Raw genomic sequence first — 16876 nt, forward strand, 5'->3', positions numbered from 1 at the left:
CCACACCCAGCTCCTCACCCCGCCCCCTTCTCTTCTTCTATAGTCAGCGTGAACGCGCATTACCGCCACCTGCTGCTCCAGACGGCGAATCACAGTCTGTGACATGGACGGACAGACAGACAGACAGACAGAGTAGTAACTGACGTCACAGTCTTTATTGTGTTTAAACAGTCACTAATGATGAAAAGGTGCAGGATTTACACACACACACACACACACACACACACACACACACACACTACAGAAAGAACATTTTATTTTATTTAAAGGTGCAGTGTGTAACCTTTCTGAATAAATGATAAGTGCACAATCCCCTGGAGTCTTTTATAGTTTTATATTTTTATATAGTTAAATATTCATATTTTATATTGTTAAATATAGTTAAATGTTGATGTTTGATATTGTTAAATATACTTAATTATAGTTAAATGTTGTTAAATATTGATGTTTTATGTTGTTAAATATAGTTAAATGTTGATGTTTTATATTGTTAAATATACTAACATATAGTTAAATGTTGTTAAATATTAATATTTTATATTGTTAAATATACTTAAATGTAGTTAAATGCTGATGTTTTATTTTGTTAAATATAATTAAATATTGATATTTTAGATTGTTAAATATACTTAAATATTGATGTTTTATATGTTAAATATACTTAATGTAGTTAAATGTTGATGTTTTATATTATTGAATATACTTAAATGTAGTTAAATGTTGATGTTTTATATTGTTAAATATACTTAAATGTAGTTAAATGTTGTTAAATATTGATGTTTTATGTTGTTAAATATACTTAATTATAGTTAAATGTTGTTAAATATTGATGTTTTATGTTGTTAAATATAGTTTAATGTTGATGTTTGATATTTGATATTGTTAAATATACTTAATTATAGTTAAATGTTGTTAAATATTGATGTTTTATGTTGTTAAATATACTTAAATGTAGTTAAATGTTGATGTTTTATATTGTTAAATATACTTAATTATAGTTAAATGTTGTTAAATATTGATGTTTTATGTTGTTGAATATAGTTAAATGTTGATGTTTGATATTGTTAAATATACTTAATTATAGTTAAATGTTGTTAAATATTGATGTTTTATATGTTAAATATACTTAAATATAGTTAAATGTTGATGTTTCATATTGTTAAATATACTTAAATGTAGTTAAATGTTGATGTTTTATATTGTTAAATATAGTTAAATGTTGATGTTTTATATGTTAAATATACTTAAATATAGTTAAATGTTGATGTTTTATATGTTAAATATACTTAAATATAGTTAAATGTTGATGTTTTATATTGTTAAATATACTTAAATATTGTTAAATGTTGATGTTTCATATTGTTAAATATACTTAAATGTAGTTAAATGTTGATGTTTTATATTGTTAAATATAGTTAAATGTTGATGTTTTATATGTTAAATATACTTAATTACAGTCAAATGTTGTTAAATATTGATGTTTTATGTTGTTAAATATAGTTAAATGTTGATGTTTTATATTGTTAAATATACTCAATTATAGTTAAATGTTGTTAAATATACTTAAATGTAGTTAAATGTTGTTAAATATTGATATTTTATATTGTTAAATATAGTTAAATGTTGATGTTTTATATTGTTAAATATTCTTAAATGTAGTTAAATGTTGATGTTTTATATTGTTAAATATAGTTAAATGTTGATGTTTTATATGTTAAATATACTTAATTACAGTCAAATGTTGTTAAATATTGATGTTTTATGTTGTTAAATATAGTTAAATGTTGATGTTTTATATTGTTAAATATACTCAATTATAGTTAAATGTTGTTAAATATACTTAAATGTAGTTAAATGTTGTTAAATATTGATATTTTATATTGTTAAATATAGTTAAATGTTGATGTTTTATATTGTTAAATATTCTTAAATGTAGTTAAATGTTGATGTTTTATATTGTTAAATATACTTAATTATAGTTAAATGTTGTTAAATGTTGATGTTTTATATTGTTAAATATACTTAAATGTAGTTAAATGTTGATGTTTTATATCGTTAAATATAGTTAAATGTTGATGTTTGATATTGTTAAATATACTTAATTATAGTTAAATGTTGTTAAATATTGATGTTTTATGTTGTTAAATATAGTTTAATGTTGATGTTTGATATTGTTAAATATACTTAATTATAGTTAAATGTTGTTAAATATTGATATTTTATATTGTTAAATATAGTTAAATGTTGATGTTTTATATTGTTAAATATACTTAAATGTAGTTAAATGTTGATGTTTTATATTGTTAAATATACTAAATTATAGTTAAATGTTGTTAAATGTTGATGTTTTATATTGTTAAATATACTTAAATGTAGTTAAATGTTGATGTTTTATATCGTTAAATATAGTTAAATGTTGATGTTTTATATGTTAAATATACTTAATTATAGTTAAATGTTGTTAAATATACCTAAATGTAGTTAAATGTTGTTAAATATTGATATTTTATATTGTAGTTAAATGTTGATGTTTTATATTGTCAAATATACTTAATTGTAGTTAAATGTTGTTAAATATTGATGTTTTATATGTTAAATATACTTAAATGTAGTTAAATGTTGATGTTTTATATTGTTAAATATACTTAATTATAGGTAAATGTTGTTAAATATTGATGTTTTATGTTAAATATACTTAAATGTAGTTAAATGTTGATGTTTTATATTGTCAAATATACTTAATTGTAGTTAAATGTTGTTAAATATTGATGTTTTATATGTTAAATATACTTAAATGTAGTTAAATGTTGATGTTTTATATTGTTAAATATACTTAAATATAGTTAAATATTGATATTTTATATGTTAAATATACTTAAATGTAGTTAAATGTTGATGTTTTAGATTGTTAAATATACTTAAATGTAGTTAAATGTTGATGTTTTATATGTTAAATATACTTAAATGTAGTTAAATGTTGATGTTTTAGATTGTTAAATATAAATGTTGATATTCATATGAGGACAAGCATGTTTCTACAGGAGCTCTCAGTGGACAAACTAAAGGTGAGGTAAGGGAGATTCATCTGTAAGACGAAACCTCAGACACGCCCACACGTGACATCACAGAGTATGATGTCACAAAGATGAAAGGATTGTTCACCTTCATGTTTAAAAACAAGAGTTTGAATATGTTTGCTTTGATCAGGTTTCTTCATCCTCACCATGGACTTTGAGATCAGACCGTTTCCCAAAAAGACCACGGCCAGAGTGGCCCCACCCAGAGTGGCCCCGCCCAGAGACCTTACCAGAAACACCACGACCACCAATGGTGTGGTCAAAAAGGCCCCGCCCTTACACTCCTCCCACATCTGTCATGACTGTCTGCCGCCAATGTCCGTCCTGAAGAATGAGAGCGGGACGCAGACGCTCGTCCACGTGGTGGACACAAACGTGGACAAGACGTACGAGTGGAACGAGTGGGAGCTGCGACGGAAAGCTCTGCAGCTGGCTAACATCCGCTCGAGGGCCACGCACTCCACGCAGACGCACCACAGTCACATGAGACGAGACAACGCCACGCAGACGTGGCTGCGCAGGGACGCCATCTGTCAGAGCCGGAGACACGGACACAGCAACGTCCCCAAACCTCATGTCTTCCTGGACGGACTGAGAGGACAGACACGATCACACGTGGTCAAAGTGGACCTGACCCGGCCAGTGGACGAGTAAACTCACAAAATAAAAGCTCAGAGCTCACAAAATAAAAGCCCAGAGTTCACAAAATAGTTTCACAGTGAACATGTGAGTGAGTGCCGCCCTCTAGTGGCTAAAGCTTGTTCCTCATGATTTTCAAATTCATGATAAAATAAAAAATATTTCTTTGATCGTTTGTAACAAAAATGTATCAGAAACTCGTTTTTTTTTATCACATTAGGAAAAACATTTATATTATAAAACAGTCAAAAGTAGAAGAAAACAAACCAACTTTTTTTTACAAACAAGAATAAAAGCATTGAATAAATGAACATATATATATTTATATGATCATATTTAATACAAATCTCAATGTTTACTTAAATAACAAAGCTTTATTTTTTTCCTATATTTAAAGTAAAGGACGTCTTTAATGTGATTTGATAATAAGATAATACTGCTTTTCTTTGTTTTACATACATCATATATATATATATACATATATATATATATATATATACATATATATATATATACACATACATATGATTATATGTATGTATAGATATACATATCAATATAAAAGTGACATTTTGTGATACTGGTTTAAATATAAAACAGATCTGCTTTTAAAACAAACAAACAATCAAACAACAAACAAACAATCAAACAACAAAAAAACAATCAAACAAACAAACAAATAATCAAACGTCTGCTTCATGTCAGGATTTCAACTTGAAGGAAAAATTTGATTAATCAAACATGTCATGTTAGCTTAGCATTAGCCTCAGATGAGATGTCGTCAGTCGTCCTTGTGTCCTTGCATCCTTGCGTCCTTGTGTCCTCCAGAGAACAAAAGAAACCTCTTCCCGTTGGATGTGAACGCACCTTTGAGGAAATGACGGAGGATCAGTGCGTCAAACATCGTGTTCCCCCTCCTCTGAGGATGGAACCTTCTACAACCATGTCACTGTCGTCTTTCCTGTGACTGCCTGAAGGGGGCAGTCACATGACCAAATCGCTTGTTTTTTTTACGAAAACAAAGCCAGACATGAGGTTTGTCCAAATCCACGGACTGGATCCTCAGAAGAGAACTTCCTCCTCTGGCGCGCAAAGGATTCTGGGATATGACGCAAACGATCGTCAAATCAAACAACGTCCAGTCCACACTGAGGAGGATCCAGCCCGTGGATCAGGACCAGGCTCATTTGATGTAGCAGGAAGCAGGAAGTACGAAACAGGAAGTAGGAAGCAGCTTACGTCCTCAGCGCTTCTCGGCACTCATGTGATCATTAGATAATTCATCATGCACTCACAGAAACACTCCGTGCTAACATTTCACAGTGGGCGTGGCTAACAGACGTTAGCAAAGCAGCTACCGTCATGGTGGAGGCGCGGTGGAGGACACGCCCACTTCCATGTGTGCACGACCATAAAAACTCGACAGATTGATAATAAAATCAGAACAGGCAAAAAAATCTCCCATGGTCATGTCTGGGTCACGTGACTTCACTATTCATGTTGCCACTCATGTCAGGTGACGCGGGGCGTGGCGGTGGTGTGACCCGTCACATGTCCTCGTACAGCAGCACGCCGCTGAAGACGGTGAGCGGCTCCACAGAGTGAGCCAGTTTCCCCGTCACCAGGTCCACGCAGACCGTGTCCCGCGCCTGCAGCGGCAGGATGATGTTGAAGACGGCAAGCGAGCCGGGCGTGGTCTTCGCCTCGGCCACCGGGTTGTTCTCCAGGCCCTCGGGCTGGTATCCTCCCGAGTCCACGCGCGCCATGCCGTAGTTGGACTTCGACAGAACAGCCTCGATCTTCTCGTTCTTATGACCCGTGAGGACGGCGCTGAAGAAGTAATGACCGTCTACAGGAGCCGTGAAGATTCCTGAGGAGGAGGAGGAGGAGGAGGAGGAGGAGAAGGAGCAGCCAGTCAAAGCAAAAACAGAAAAAAATGTTGATCAGTGCTGAACTGTCCTCACATGAGGAAGGACACGGGGACAGTGTGTGTGTTACCTGTCCTCACTTAAGGAAGGACACGGGGACAGTGTGTGTGTTACCTGTCCTCGCGTCATAGAAGTCTCCTTCATTGACAAAGATCTTGTCAAACACAATGGTTCCGGCTCGGTCCGCAGGGGCGGTGAGGGCGGTGGAGAACGACAGTCTGGGCACGTGAGCGTCAGCACCAGGAAGTCCTGAAAACCAAAGCTCAGTGTTGATCATCGTGTGGATCCAGGTGTTTATTCATGTTCCCGCACGTCTTCCTCAGGTTCTTACCAGGCAGACCTGGAGCTCCATTCAGTCCTGGGGGCCCCCGGGTCCCCGGCAGCCCTTTGAACCCTCTCTCTCCTGGCGGCCCTGGGGGTCCGGGCAGACCTGTGAAAGGTAGAGGTCAACAATTGAGTCCAGGTGTTTCAGAGGAAAGAGGAAGTAAACGTAAACTCACCGCTCACACTCTGAAGATCTTTGACCACCTGGTTCACGCTGGAGTTCAGGTTCTTCACCCGGCTCTGGACGTGGTCCTGGTTCGTCTGGATCAGGTCCAGGATCCGGCCGTGACGGACGAGCGAGTCATTGAGACCGGAGACACATGTCCACAAACTGGACACGTGTCCATTCAGCCCTGAAGACAAACATGGAAACATCAGCAGTTTTCTGGTGACTTCAGTTTGAGCGACACAACACACGATCATGTGACGTAGACATCGTCAAATGATCACGTCTGTTTCTCACTGTGTGTTTGTGTGTGTGTGTGATGTTGACCTTGTCTGATCTTGTGGACGGCGTCAGAGACTCCGTCCAGCCGCCCGCACACGCCCTCCAGCTTGGACAACCTCTTCTCCAGACCGTCTCCTGACCTCTTACACTCGCCGACGTCCGTCAGCAGAGAGTTGTCGGTGCGTCGCAGGTCGCGCTCCAGCCCGTCCAGCCGCTCCCTGCTGTCCTCGCCGTGCTCCGTCACTTCCTGCTGGATCTTGTCGAGCTCTGAGATGATCTTGTCCTTGGTGTTTCCTGTCAGGGGTCAGAGGTGGGCGAGGCATGAGGTGAGTTGGTTGGTGCGTCCGTTTGGTGTTGTGAGTGAACTCACCGAGGTCCGTGATGACGCTGCCGTGTTTGTGGACCGTGTGTTCCAGACTCTTCAGCGTGTCGTTGATGGAGCTGAAGGTGAGGATGACCTCAGACAGTTCGCCCTGCAGCGTCTTCAGCTGCTCGTTGTTGACGGAGCCGCCGATCACGCTGTGGCCGTCTAACGTCTTCTCTGAGTCCAGTCCAGTTCCAGCTCCGCTGCTTCCACCACGACTACCCGGGCGATCCGATCCGCCTGAGGTGCCACCTGTGGGTCGTTTCATTCCCAACTTTATCATCTGCTCAGAAAAACAGGAAAACAACATGAAGTTCCTTGTGTGGGCCGGACTTACACTGGCCACACCTCCTGACGTCGTGTCGCAACAGACGCACTTCGTCCTGCAGCTGTGAACACGTGTGAGAGCGGCTATCTTTCTCTGAGTCCAGTCTGATCTGCAGTCTGTTGATGTGGCTCTGCATGTGCCCAAGTGCATCATGGGAGTGATTCTTCAGCCTCCGCAGCTCGTCCTCCACCCTGCGACACAGCTCGCAGTCGTGGCCGAGCAGCTCCACCTCCGTCACGATGCGATTGAAGTGCTCGCCGTGGTCGCCCGTCAGAGCCTTGATCTTACGAACATCGTGACTCAAGTCCACCACCTGCAGGTGAGAGAGTGACGTCGTCAAACGCTCCCGGGTTAGGGTTGAACATGAAGATAAACATGAACATGAACATGAACATGAACCTTGTCGTGCAGAGAGTCTCCAGACACTGACAGGTCTTTGAGTTGAGTGTTAAAATGTTGAATCTTGTCCTCGTTGGCGATGACTCTCCACTCCAGAGATTTCTCTGTGTCTTCTCTTTGTCCTCCTGTACCTCCCTTGTTCCCGCCTCCTGAACTGACTCCTCCTCCTGTACCTCCCCTGTTCCCGCCTCCTGAACTGACCCCTCCTTCTCCTGTACCTCCCCTGTTCCCGCCCCCTGAACTGACTCCTCCTCCTGTACCTCCCCTGTTCCCGCCTCCTGAACTGACCCCTCCTTCTCCTGTACTGGCTCCTCCTCCTGAACTGACCCCTCCTCCTCCTGTACTGGCCCCTCCTCCTCCTCCTGCACAGCTGCACATGTCCAGCCTGTGCTCGTGGACTGTGGTGGAGTTCTCCAGCACCGACAGCCTCTTGTCCCAGTCGTTCACCCTGTTCTTCATCAGCACCATGTCCACGTCCACGTCCTTTTCTGTGACCTTGACGTCCAGGATCACTGTCCTCAGGTCCTTGAGCTCATTCTCCAGCTGAGAGCAGCTGTTGTTGACACGAAGCTCCAGGTCTCTCAGATTTTTGTCCAACATTTTATCACTATCAGCTCCACCCAATCCTCCTCCTCTGGACCCGCTGCTGCCGCCGCCACCTCCTCCTCCTGTTTCTCCTGCTCCTCTTGTTTCTCCTCCTCCTCCTGTTTCTCCTCCTCCTCCTCCACTGAGCTCCTTCTCCACACGGTTGTGCAGATCGTCTAAGTTGTCTGAGGCTGAGCTGATCTTGCGTTCAGCGTGTGTGAGGCGGAGTGTGAGGTCGTGCGTGGCGTTGCAGCACGTCTGCAGCCCGCCCACGTCTCGCTGCAGCCCGCCCACATCTCGCTGCAGCCCGCCCACGTCTCGCCGCAGCCCGTCCACGCTGTGACGATATCGCAGCTCCACCGTGTTCAGCTGCTTCTCCAGAGCTCGGATCCTGTCTCTGTCCTCCAGCTGCTGACGACGCAGATCCTCCACGCCGGCCTGGACACAAGCACACAAACATCATGTGTTCACAACACAACCAACACAAAGATTCCAACACTAACCCTAACCCAGGAACATTCCATTACTTTGGGAATTTTATGTATATGTATATATACATTCTATATGTATATATACATATATATACATATATGTATATGTATAAATGATGAAAGTATATATACTATTATTATTACATTATATATATAATATTATTAAGATATTGCTAGATTATTTACTACTTATTTACAAGGTTTATTTCTGGGTATTGAGAACTTAATTCTGAGGTGTTTCACTGAGTGTGTTTATCTTGGTTTCATTTATTAAAATGGTATTTTGTTTGTGTTTAAAGGTTTTTCACCTGGCTGTAAACATTGCATCAATCTTCTAAATAAAAGAAAGAAGAAAAAGAGAGCAAGTGTGACGAGTGGATTCCTGTAAAGTCATCAGCCATCATCTACCGCTTTATCCTCCACCAGAGGGTCGCGGGGGGTGCTGTGCCAATCTCAGCTACATCGGGCGATAGGCGGGGTCACACCCTGGACAGTTCGCCAGTCCATCGCAGGGCCACACACACACACACAGATAGAGACAAACAACCATTCACTCTCACACTCACTCCTATGGTCAATTTAGAATGTTCAATTTACCTAATCCCCACATTGCATGTTTTTGGACTGTGGGAGGAAGCCGGAGAACCCGGAGAGAACCCACGCACACACGGGGAGAACATGCAAACTCCATGCAGAAAGGCCCTTGTTCCAACCGGGGCTCGAACCCGGGTCTTCTCGCTGCAAGGCGAGAGTGCTAACCACTACACCACCGTGTGGCCCTGGAATCCTGTAAAGTCTTCCTGAAAATTAGCAGCCTTATCAAGTGGGGAGTTTTGCACACTAAAGCCTTGCCATAGTGAGGGACTTGACAATTATAATAATAATAATAATAGTATATATACTGTATATATATACTATGGTATTATATAAAATATGTCATCTCGTCTCTGACACTAGTTTGAAGTGCTGCCCCCTGGTGGTTGGTGAAGTCATGACTGTGAGTCGCAGCTGATGCTAATGCTAATAGCATTGTTTGGACTCTTTAAAAGTCTCCTGCGCCCCATGTGTGGGTCTCGCCCCAGTGTTTGAGAACCATAGACTTTTTCATTGATTCTTTGTTTAATATTCCCTCACTGAGCTGTGACTGTTGATGGGCGGAGCCTCAGGTGGGATGTCATACCTGACAGGAGGAGCAGGACAGTGACACCCTCCTCTCCAGCTCCCTCAGAATCTCCTCCTTCAGCGAGTTCAGCCCGCCTCCGGACACGCCCCCCTCCAGCTCGTTACCTTTGCCGTTCACCAGGTGGTTGTTGATGCTTAGCAGCGTTTTGTCGTGAGCCTGATTCAAACACACAAACAGTGGGCGTGTCCTTTCTGCTCCATCATGGACCAATCAGAGCTCATATTTCATCTCCATTGTGACGTTGTGTATCTTTATTATCTTATTTAATCTTAATCTGATGAATGATAATGTCTTGTGTATCACACTCACCTGTGTGCGATTGTCCAGTTGGTCCAGTTTGGTCTGGATGCTGTGAATTGTCTCTTTAATCTCAGGCTGAGCTGCATCAGCAGGGTTTCTTCCTCCTCCCCCGGCTCCTCCTCTGGCTCCTCCTTCTCCTCCTACTCCTCCTCCTCCTGGATTGCTGCCCTCCTGCTGGGGGCGCTGGTCCAGGGTGGACTGCAGGTCCTGGAGGTTGTTGGTCAGACTCGAGATCTTCTCCTCCAGCTGCCTCAGTTTGTCACTCTCACCTTTCCCAGAGGAAAATAAAGATGCTGTAGTTCACTGTCCTCACCAGCAGAGGTCAGCACAGATCATCCCTCCACTCACCAGAGCTGGCTCCTCCCTGACTGTAAACCCCTCCTCCTCCTCCTGGACCGATGGTGCAGTCCTGTCCACTGTAACCATGACAACACTTCCACTCCATCTCTGTCAACATTTTGTAGGCCACTTTGTAGCGCGGTCGCATGTAAGTACGATAGCTGCAGAGAGAGGTCAAAGGTCAAAGATCAAACAAAATCACAGCGTCATGTGACACTGGTGTTTGGGGCACGCCTCCTGTGTGTGCGTGCGTGTGTACTTACACCACCACTCTGCTGCACTGGCCACTCCCCCAGCTGCAAGGATGATAATCAGGTTTCACGTAGGTTTCAACACCGTCCTCAACGACACAACTCACCGTCTTTGTCACCACAAACGCACACCAGTTCCTGTTACACACACACACACACACACACACATTGTCCATGTGACAGTGGCATTGTGGGTAAGGTCTTGTGGTCCTGATGTCAACAATGACTCTTTGTGTTGAAATTAAATTTGTGTTACATGAATTTTGTGGAATCCAGAAACAACGAGCAGCAGAAACGTGGCTGTAGTCTGCTCTCTGTCTTAATCTGGTCTCAGGAGTCTGGTCTCTGTCTTAATCTGGTCTCAGGAGTCTGGTCTCTGTAGTCTGGTCTCTGTATTAATCTGGTCTCAGGAGTCTGGTCTCTATCTTAATCTGGTCTAATTCTTAGTCTGGTCTCAGTCTTAAATCTGGTCTGAGGAGTCTGGTCTCTGTCTTAATCTGGTCTCAGGAGTCTGGCATCTGTCTTAATCTGGTCTCAGGAGTCTGGTCTCAGTAGTCTGGTCTCTGTCTTAATCTGGTCTCAGGAGTCTGGACTCTGTCTTAAACTGGTCTCAGTCTTAGTCTAGTCTCAGGAGTCTGGTTTCTGTCTTAATCTGGTCTCAGGAGTCTGGCATCTGTCTTAATCTGGTCTCTGTAGTCTGGTCTCTGTCTTAATATGGTCTCAGGAGTCTGGTCTCTGTTTTAATCTGGTCTCTGTAGTCTGGTCTCTGTCTTAATCTGGTCTCTGTAGTCTGGTCTCTGTCTTAATCTGGTCTCAGGAGTGTGGTCTCTGTCTTAATCTGGTCTCTGTACTCTGTAGTCTGGTCTCTGTTTTAATCTGGTCGCAGGAGTGTGGTCTCTGTCTTAATCTGGTCTCAGTCTTAATCTGGTCTCTGTCTTAATCTGATCTCTGTAGTCTGGTCTCTGTCTTAATCTGGTCTCAGGACTCTGGCCTCTGTCTTAATATGATCTCTGTAGGCTGGTCTCTGTCTTAATCTGGTCTCAGGAGTCTGGTCTCAGTCTTAATCTGGTCTCTGTAGTCTGGTTTTAGTCCTAATCTGGTCTCTGTAGTCTGGTCTCTGTTTTAATCTGGTCTCAGTCTTAATCTGGTCTCTGTTTTAATCTGGTCTCAGGAGTCTGGTCTCAGTCTTAATCTGGTCTCTGTAGTCTGGTCTCAGTCTTAATCGGTCTCTGTAGTCTGGTCTCAATCTTAATCTGGTCTCAGGTGTCTGGTCTCAGTCTTAATCTGGTCTCAGGAGTCTGGTATCTGTCTCAAACTGATCTCTGTAGTCTGGTCTCTGTTTTAATCAGGTCTGAGTCTTAATCTGGTCTCTTAATCTGGTCTCAGTCTTAATCTGGTCTCAGGAGTCTGGTCTCAGTCTTAATCTGGTCTCAGGAGTCTGGTCTCTGTCTTAATCTGATCTCTGTAGTCTGGTCTCTGTCTTAATCTGATCTCTGTAGTCTGGTCTCAGTCTTAATCTGGTCTCAGGAGTCTGGTCTCTGTTTTAATCTGGTCTCTGTCTTAATCTGATCTCTGTAGTCTGGTCTCAGTCTTAATCTGGTCTCTGTAGTCTGGTTTTAGTCTTAATCTGGTCTCTGTAGTCTGGTCTCTGTTTTAATCTGGTCTCAGTCTTAATCTGGTCTCTGTTATCTGGTCTCATTCTTAATCTGGTCTCTGTAGTCTGGTCTCTGTTTTAATCTGGTCTCAGGGGTCTGGTCTCAGTCTTAATCTGGTCTCTGTTATCTGGTCTCAGGAGACTGGTCTCAATCTTAATCTGGTCTCAGGTGTCAGGTCTCAGTCCTAATCTGGTCTCAGGGGTCTGGTCTCTGTTTTAAACTGATCTCTGTAGTCTGGTCTCTGTTTTAATCTGGTCTCAGGGGTCTGGTCTCTGTCTTAAACTGATCTCTGTAGTCTGGTCTCTGTCTTAATCTGATCTCTGTAGGCTGGTCTCTGTCTTAATCTGGTATCAGGAGTTTGGTCTCAGTCTTAATCTGGTCTCTGTTTTAATCTGGTCTCAGGATTCTGGTCTCAGTCTTAATCAGGTCTATGTAGTCTGGTTTTAGTCTTAATCTGGTCTCTGTAGTCTGGTCTCTGTTTTAATCTGGTCTCAGGAGTCTGGTCTCAGTCTTAATCTGGTCTCTGTAGTCTGGTCTCAGTTTTAATCGGTCTCTGTAGTCTGGTCTCAATCTTAATCTGGTCTCAGGTGTCTGGTCTCAGTCTTAATCTGGTCTCTGTAGTCTGGTCTCAGTCTTAATCGGTCTCTGTAGTCTGGTCTCAATCTTAATCTGGTCTCAGGAGTCTGGCTCTGCTGTGTGTTGTACAGCAGTCGTTTATGTTTGCGATGACGTCTTTTGTAAATGTTTAAAATAAGTGATAAAAGTCGGAGTGTGTGTGTGTGTGTGTGTGTGTGTGTGGTCAGCAGGGGGCGCTCACAGATCTCTGAAGCTTTCCTTTAAAACAGCAACAGAAAAATACCTAAACTGCATCTGTATCACCATGGAAACGTCATACCACGTCCCACTGACGTCATCAGAGCTACATAACTTCTCCGTCTCTCTCAGCTGACCTGCAGTGACATCACCATCACCTCCTTCTTTATCATCATCATCATCTTTTCCGTGCACGTGTCATTTTACCTGTGTCTGCTGGTGGCGCGCCCTCTGTGCGCGTGCCCGCCAGTGTACAGGCTGTAGGAGGGTCGCACCGGGAACGAGCTCTTGGCGTGTCCGCAGGTCCAGAGCGCGAGCAGCAGCAGCAGCAGCAGGCGCGCGGCCATCCCGCTGATCGATACACAATCAATACAGTATCAAGTCAAAGTGATCAGCTCCTGAAAGAGCGGGAAAAAACTCTCATCTTCATGGAAACAAAAGTCCGTGTGACTTATTGACCCATGATCAGGATTCTGATCCAAACTAAACCAGTCTCCTCTGGTCCTGGTCCCTGGTCCGGATTAGGATCCTGCTCCAGTTGGCCCAGCAGCGTTAATCCGGTTTAAGACCGGTTCTAATCCGGTTCGACGTGGTTCGTGTTTGTAGCTCAGAACTTTTCACGTGAAACAAAGAGAAGAAAATGTTGCGACAGAATGAAGAGCTGCTCCTCCTCTTCATCACCGCCCCCGAACTGTCCCCGCCCCTCCCGGAGGACAGTCCAGGCGGCTCTGTGCCCACACCTGAACCCGGCATCTGGTCCCGGTCCCCGGTTTGATCAGGACTCACACTGTTAATCACGTGTCAATAACACACACACACACACACACACACACACACACACACACACACACACACAGATAAAGACTGATGTGACATAAATCCTCACTCCCAGAGACTCTGTGTCCCAGAACCAGCCTGAGACACTGAGACACTGAGACACAGGGACATTGAGACACAGGGACATAGAGACAGTGAGACACAGGGACACAGAGACACAGGGACATAGAGACAGTGAGACACAGAACACAGAGACACAGGGACACTGAGACAGTGAGACACAGGGACATAGAGACAGTGAGACACAGAACACAGGGACACTGAGACACAGGGACATAGAGACAGTGAGACACAGAGACACTGAGACACAGGGACATAGAGACAGTGAGACAGTGAGACAGTGAGACACTGAGACACAGGGACATAGAGACAGTGAGACACAGGGACACAGAGACACTGGGACACAGATACACATGTCTACAGTTTGTGTTGTGTTCAAGTGTCGTCGTAAAATCTGTTCAGTTTGTTTTCAGAGTAAATGAGTGGATGTGTGAATAAACTGATCAGAGAAACAAAGTGAGGAAGCTGATAAACAGGATGCCCCTCCCCCTGTGTGGGTGGGGTCAGAGACCACCCAGACACCATCAGTCACACTAACCACTGTTTCGACTTTATGAGGCTGTTGAATTAAAGACAGAGACATTCCTGAGCTCAAGCCTCAGGTGAGATCAGCATTTTATCATCGTCAGCTGCAACTAACTAACTAACTGAACACTAACTAACCTACTGAACACTAACTAACCTACTGAACACTAAGTAACCTTCTGACAACTAACTAACCTACTGACAACTAACCTACTGAACACAAACTAACCTACTGACAACTAACTAACCTACTGAACACTAACTAACCTACTGAACACTTACTTACCTACTGAACACTAAGTAACCTACTGACAACTAACTAACCTACTGAACACTAAGTAACCTACTGAACACTAACTAACCTTCTGACAACTAACTAACCTACTGAACACTAACTAACCTACTGAACACCAACTAACTTCTGACAACTAACTAACCTACTGAACACTAACTAACCTACTGAACACCAACTAACCTTCTGACAACTAACTAACCTACTGAACACTAACTAACCTTCTGACAACTAACCTACTGAACACTAAGTAACCTACTGAACACTAACTAACCTACTGAACACTAAGTAACCTTCTGACAACTAAGTAACCTACTGAACACTAAGTAACCTACTGACAACTAACTAACCTACTGAACACTAAGTAACCTACTGAACACTAAGTAACCTACTGAACACTAAATAACCTACTGAACACTAAGTAACCTTCTGACAACTAACTAACCTACTGAACACTAACTAACCTACAGGCCAGTCAGTGAACACATCACAGTTAACACCGAGGTCAGTGATTCATTTTTTTTCCCGTTTGTTTTTTCTCTGATAAAAACGGTCACATGACCTGCAGTAAAGGAACAGGGCGTCGTCCATCTGTCTGTCATTCAGAGTTCATGAGCTTTAGTATGATGAATATATGTGTGTGTGTGTGTGATCAGCTGGAAACAGAAGTAACCAAATATTGTTTGACAGTGTTTATATTTAATAAATGAAACAATGTTCAGCAAAATGTTTAAATGTGAAAAAAAGAGTGACTTTTATGATGATAGTTTTGATCCATATTCTCATCTACAGGTTCCAGCTGAATAAATATCTAATCTAATGTGACATATGTTAGGACTGCAGCATTAATCATCATTATTGAAAGGATGAATGAGTGAATTACACTGTATAAATGTAACAGTGTTCATTTATTGATTCGTCTCTTCACATAAATGTCATGTGTTAATGTTTCTGCTAACTGGATTCAAATGAGGCTGTGCTCTTTGTTTACCTGTTGCCATGGTGAATCGTAGTATCAGAGCTCCACTGATAATGACTAACCCTGTGAACTGAACTCATGCTGATCAGCTGGCCTGGAACCACAACTCACAGTTTAACAATCTAGAGTTCAGGTTCTAACTCAGAGTTTGTTGAACCTGCTTCTGAAAGGGGGGCGTGGTCAAACAGTTTATAAATGGTTTGTAAACAGATGATGTCACTTGTCTCAAACTGACCTTAGGACTGTTTATCTGCTTCACCCAATGGAGGGAAAAATTACCCATGATGCAGTGGGAGTTCACTGCCAGACTCAACGTCCAATCAGGACGCAGATGTTTCTCTCTGCAGAAAAAAAGCCAACATCTGGGAATCATCACCTTCACCATCCTGTTTTTACTGTTGCCATGACGACGCCTGCACAGCCACCAGCATGTGTGTGTGTGTTGTAAACAGCTGTTACACACATTAACCACCATACTGCGTGTGTGTGCTGCCCCCTGCTGGTACTTTTAGATCAAACATAAGTTTAATAACAATAATTATAATTTATGAAGTTTACGCTGTTGTTAGTTAATTAATTAGTCAGTAAGTTATTTAGTCAGTTAGCAGGTTTACACACAAAGCATTAAAGCTGGAGTAGGTAACTTCTCCTCTGTTACTGCTCAGTAATAAAGTCACATGAGCATTAATAAAGTCACATGATCAATAATAAAGTCACGAGATCAGTAATAAAGTCACATGATCAATAATAAAGTCACATGATCAGTAATAAAGTCACACGATCAGTAATAAAGTCACATGATCAGTAATAAAGTCCCATGATCAACAATAAAGTCCCATGATCAACAATAAAGTCACATGATCAATAATAGTCACATGATCAATAATAAAGTCACATGATCAGTAATAAAGTCACATGATCAGTAATAAAGTCACATGATCAGTAATAAAGTCCCATGATCAACAATAAAGTCACATGATCAATAATAGTCACATGATCTATAATAAAGTCACATGATCAGTAATAAAGGCACATGATCAGTAATAAAGGCACATGATC

At 41.9% G+C, this 16876-nt stretch overlaps 1 protein-coding gene across 1 annotated transcript; it reads right to left on the reverse strand.

The window, feature by feature from the left end:
* Nucleotides 1-4250: 4250 nt before the first annotated feature.
* On the reverse strand, nt 4251-13805 carry LOC131459913 (EMILIN-1-A-like). The gene is made up of 13 exons (XM_058630058.1): nt 13332-13805; nt 10669-10794; nt 10415-10566; nt 10076-10335; nt 9764-9922; nt 7508-8530; nt 7118-7421; nt 6787-7032; nt 6462-6710; nt 6145-6321; nt 5976-6074; nt 5759-5893; nt 4251-5586 (listed from the first exon to the last, which is right to left on the reverse strand). The coding sequence occupies exons 1-13, from the start codon at nt 13469-13471 to the stop codon at nt 5264-5266; spliced, it is 3393 nt and encodes a 1130-aa protein (XP_058486041.1). The 5' UTR covers nt 13472-13805; the 3' UTR covers nt 4251-5263.
* Nucleotides 13806-16876: the final 3071 nt, after the last annotated feature.

This window comes from Solea solea, chromosome 5 (assembly GCF_958295425.1).
Source record: "Solea solea chromosome 5, fSolSol10.1, whole genome shotgun sequence".
Classification (NCBI taxonomy): Eukaryota; Metazoa; Chordata; class Actinopteri; order Pleuronectiformes; family Soleidae; genus Solea; species Solea solea.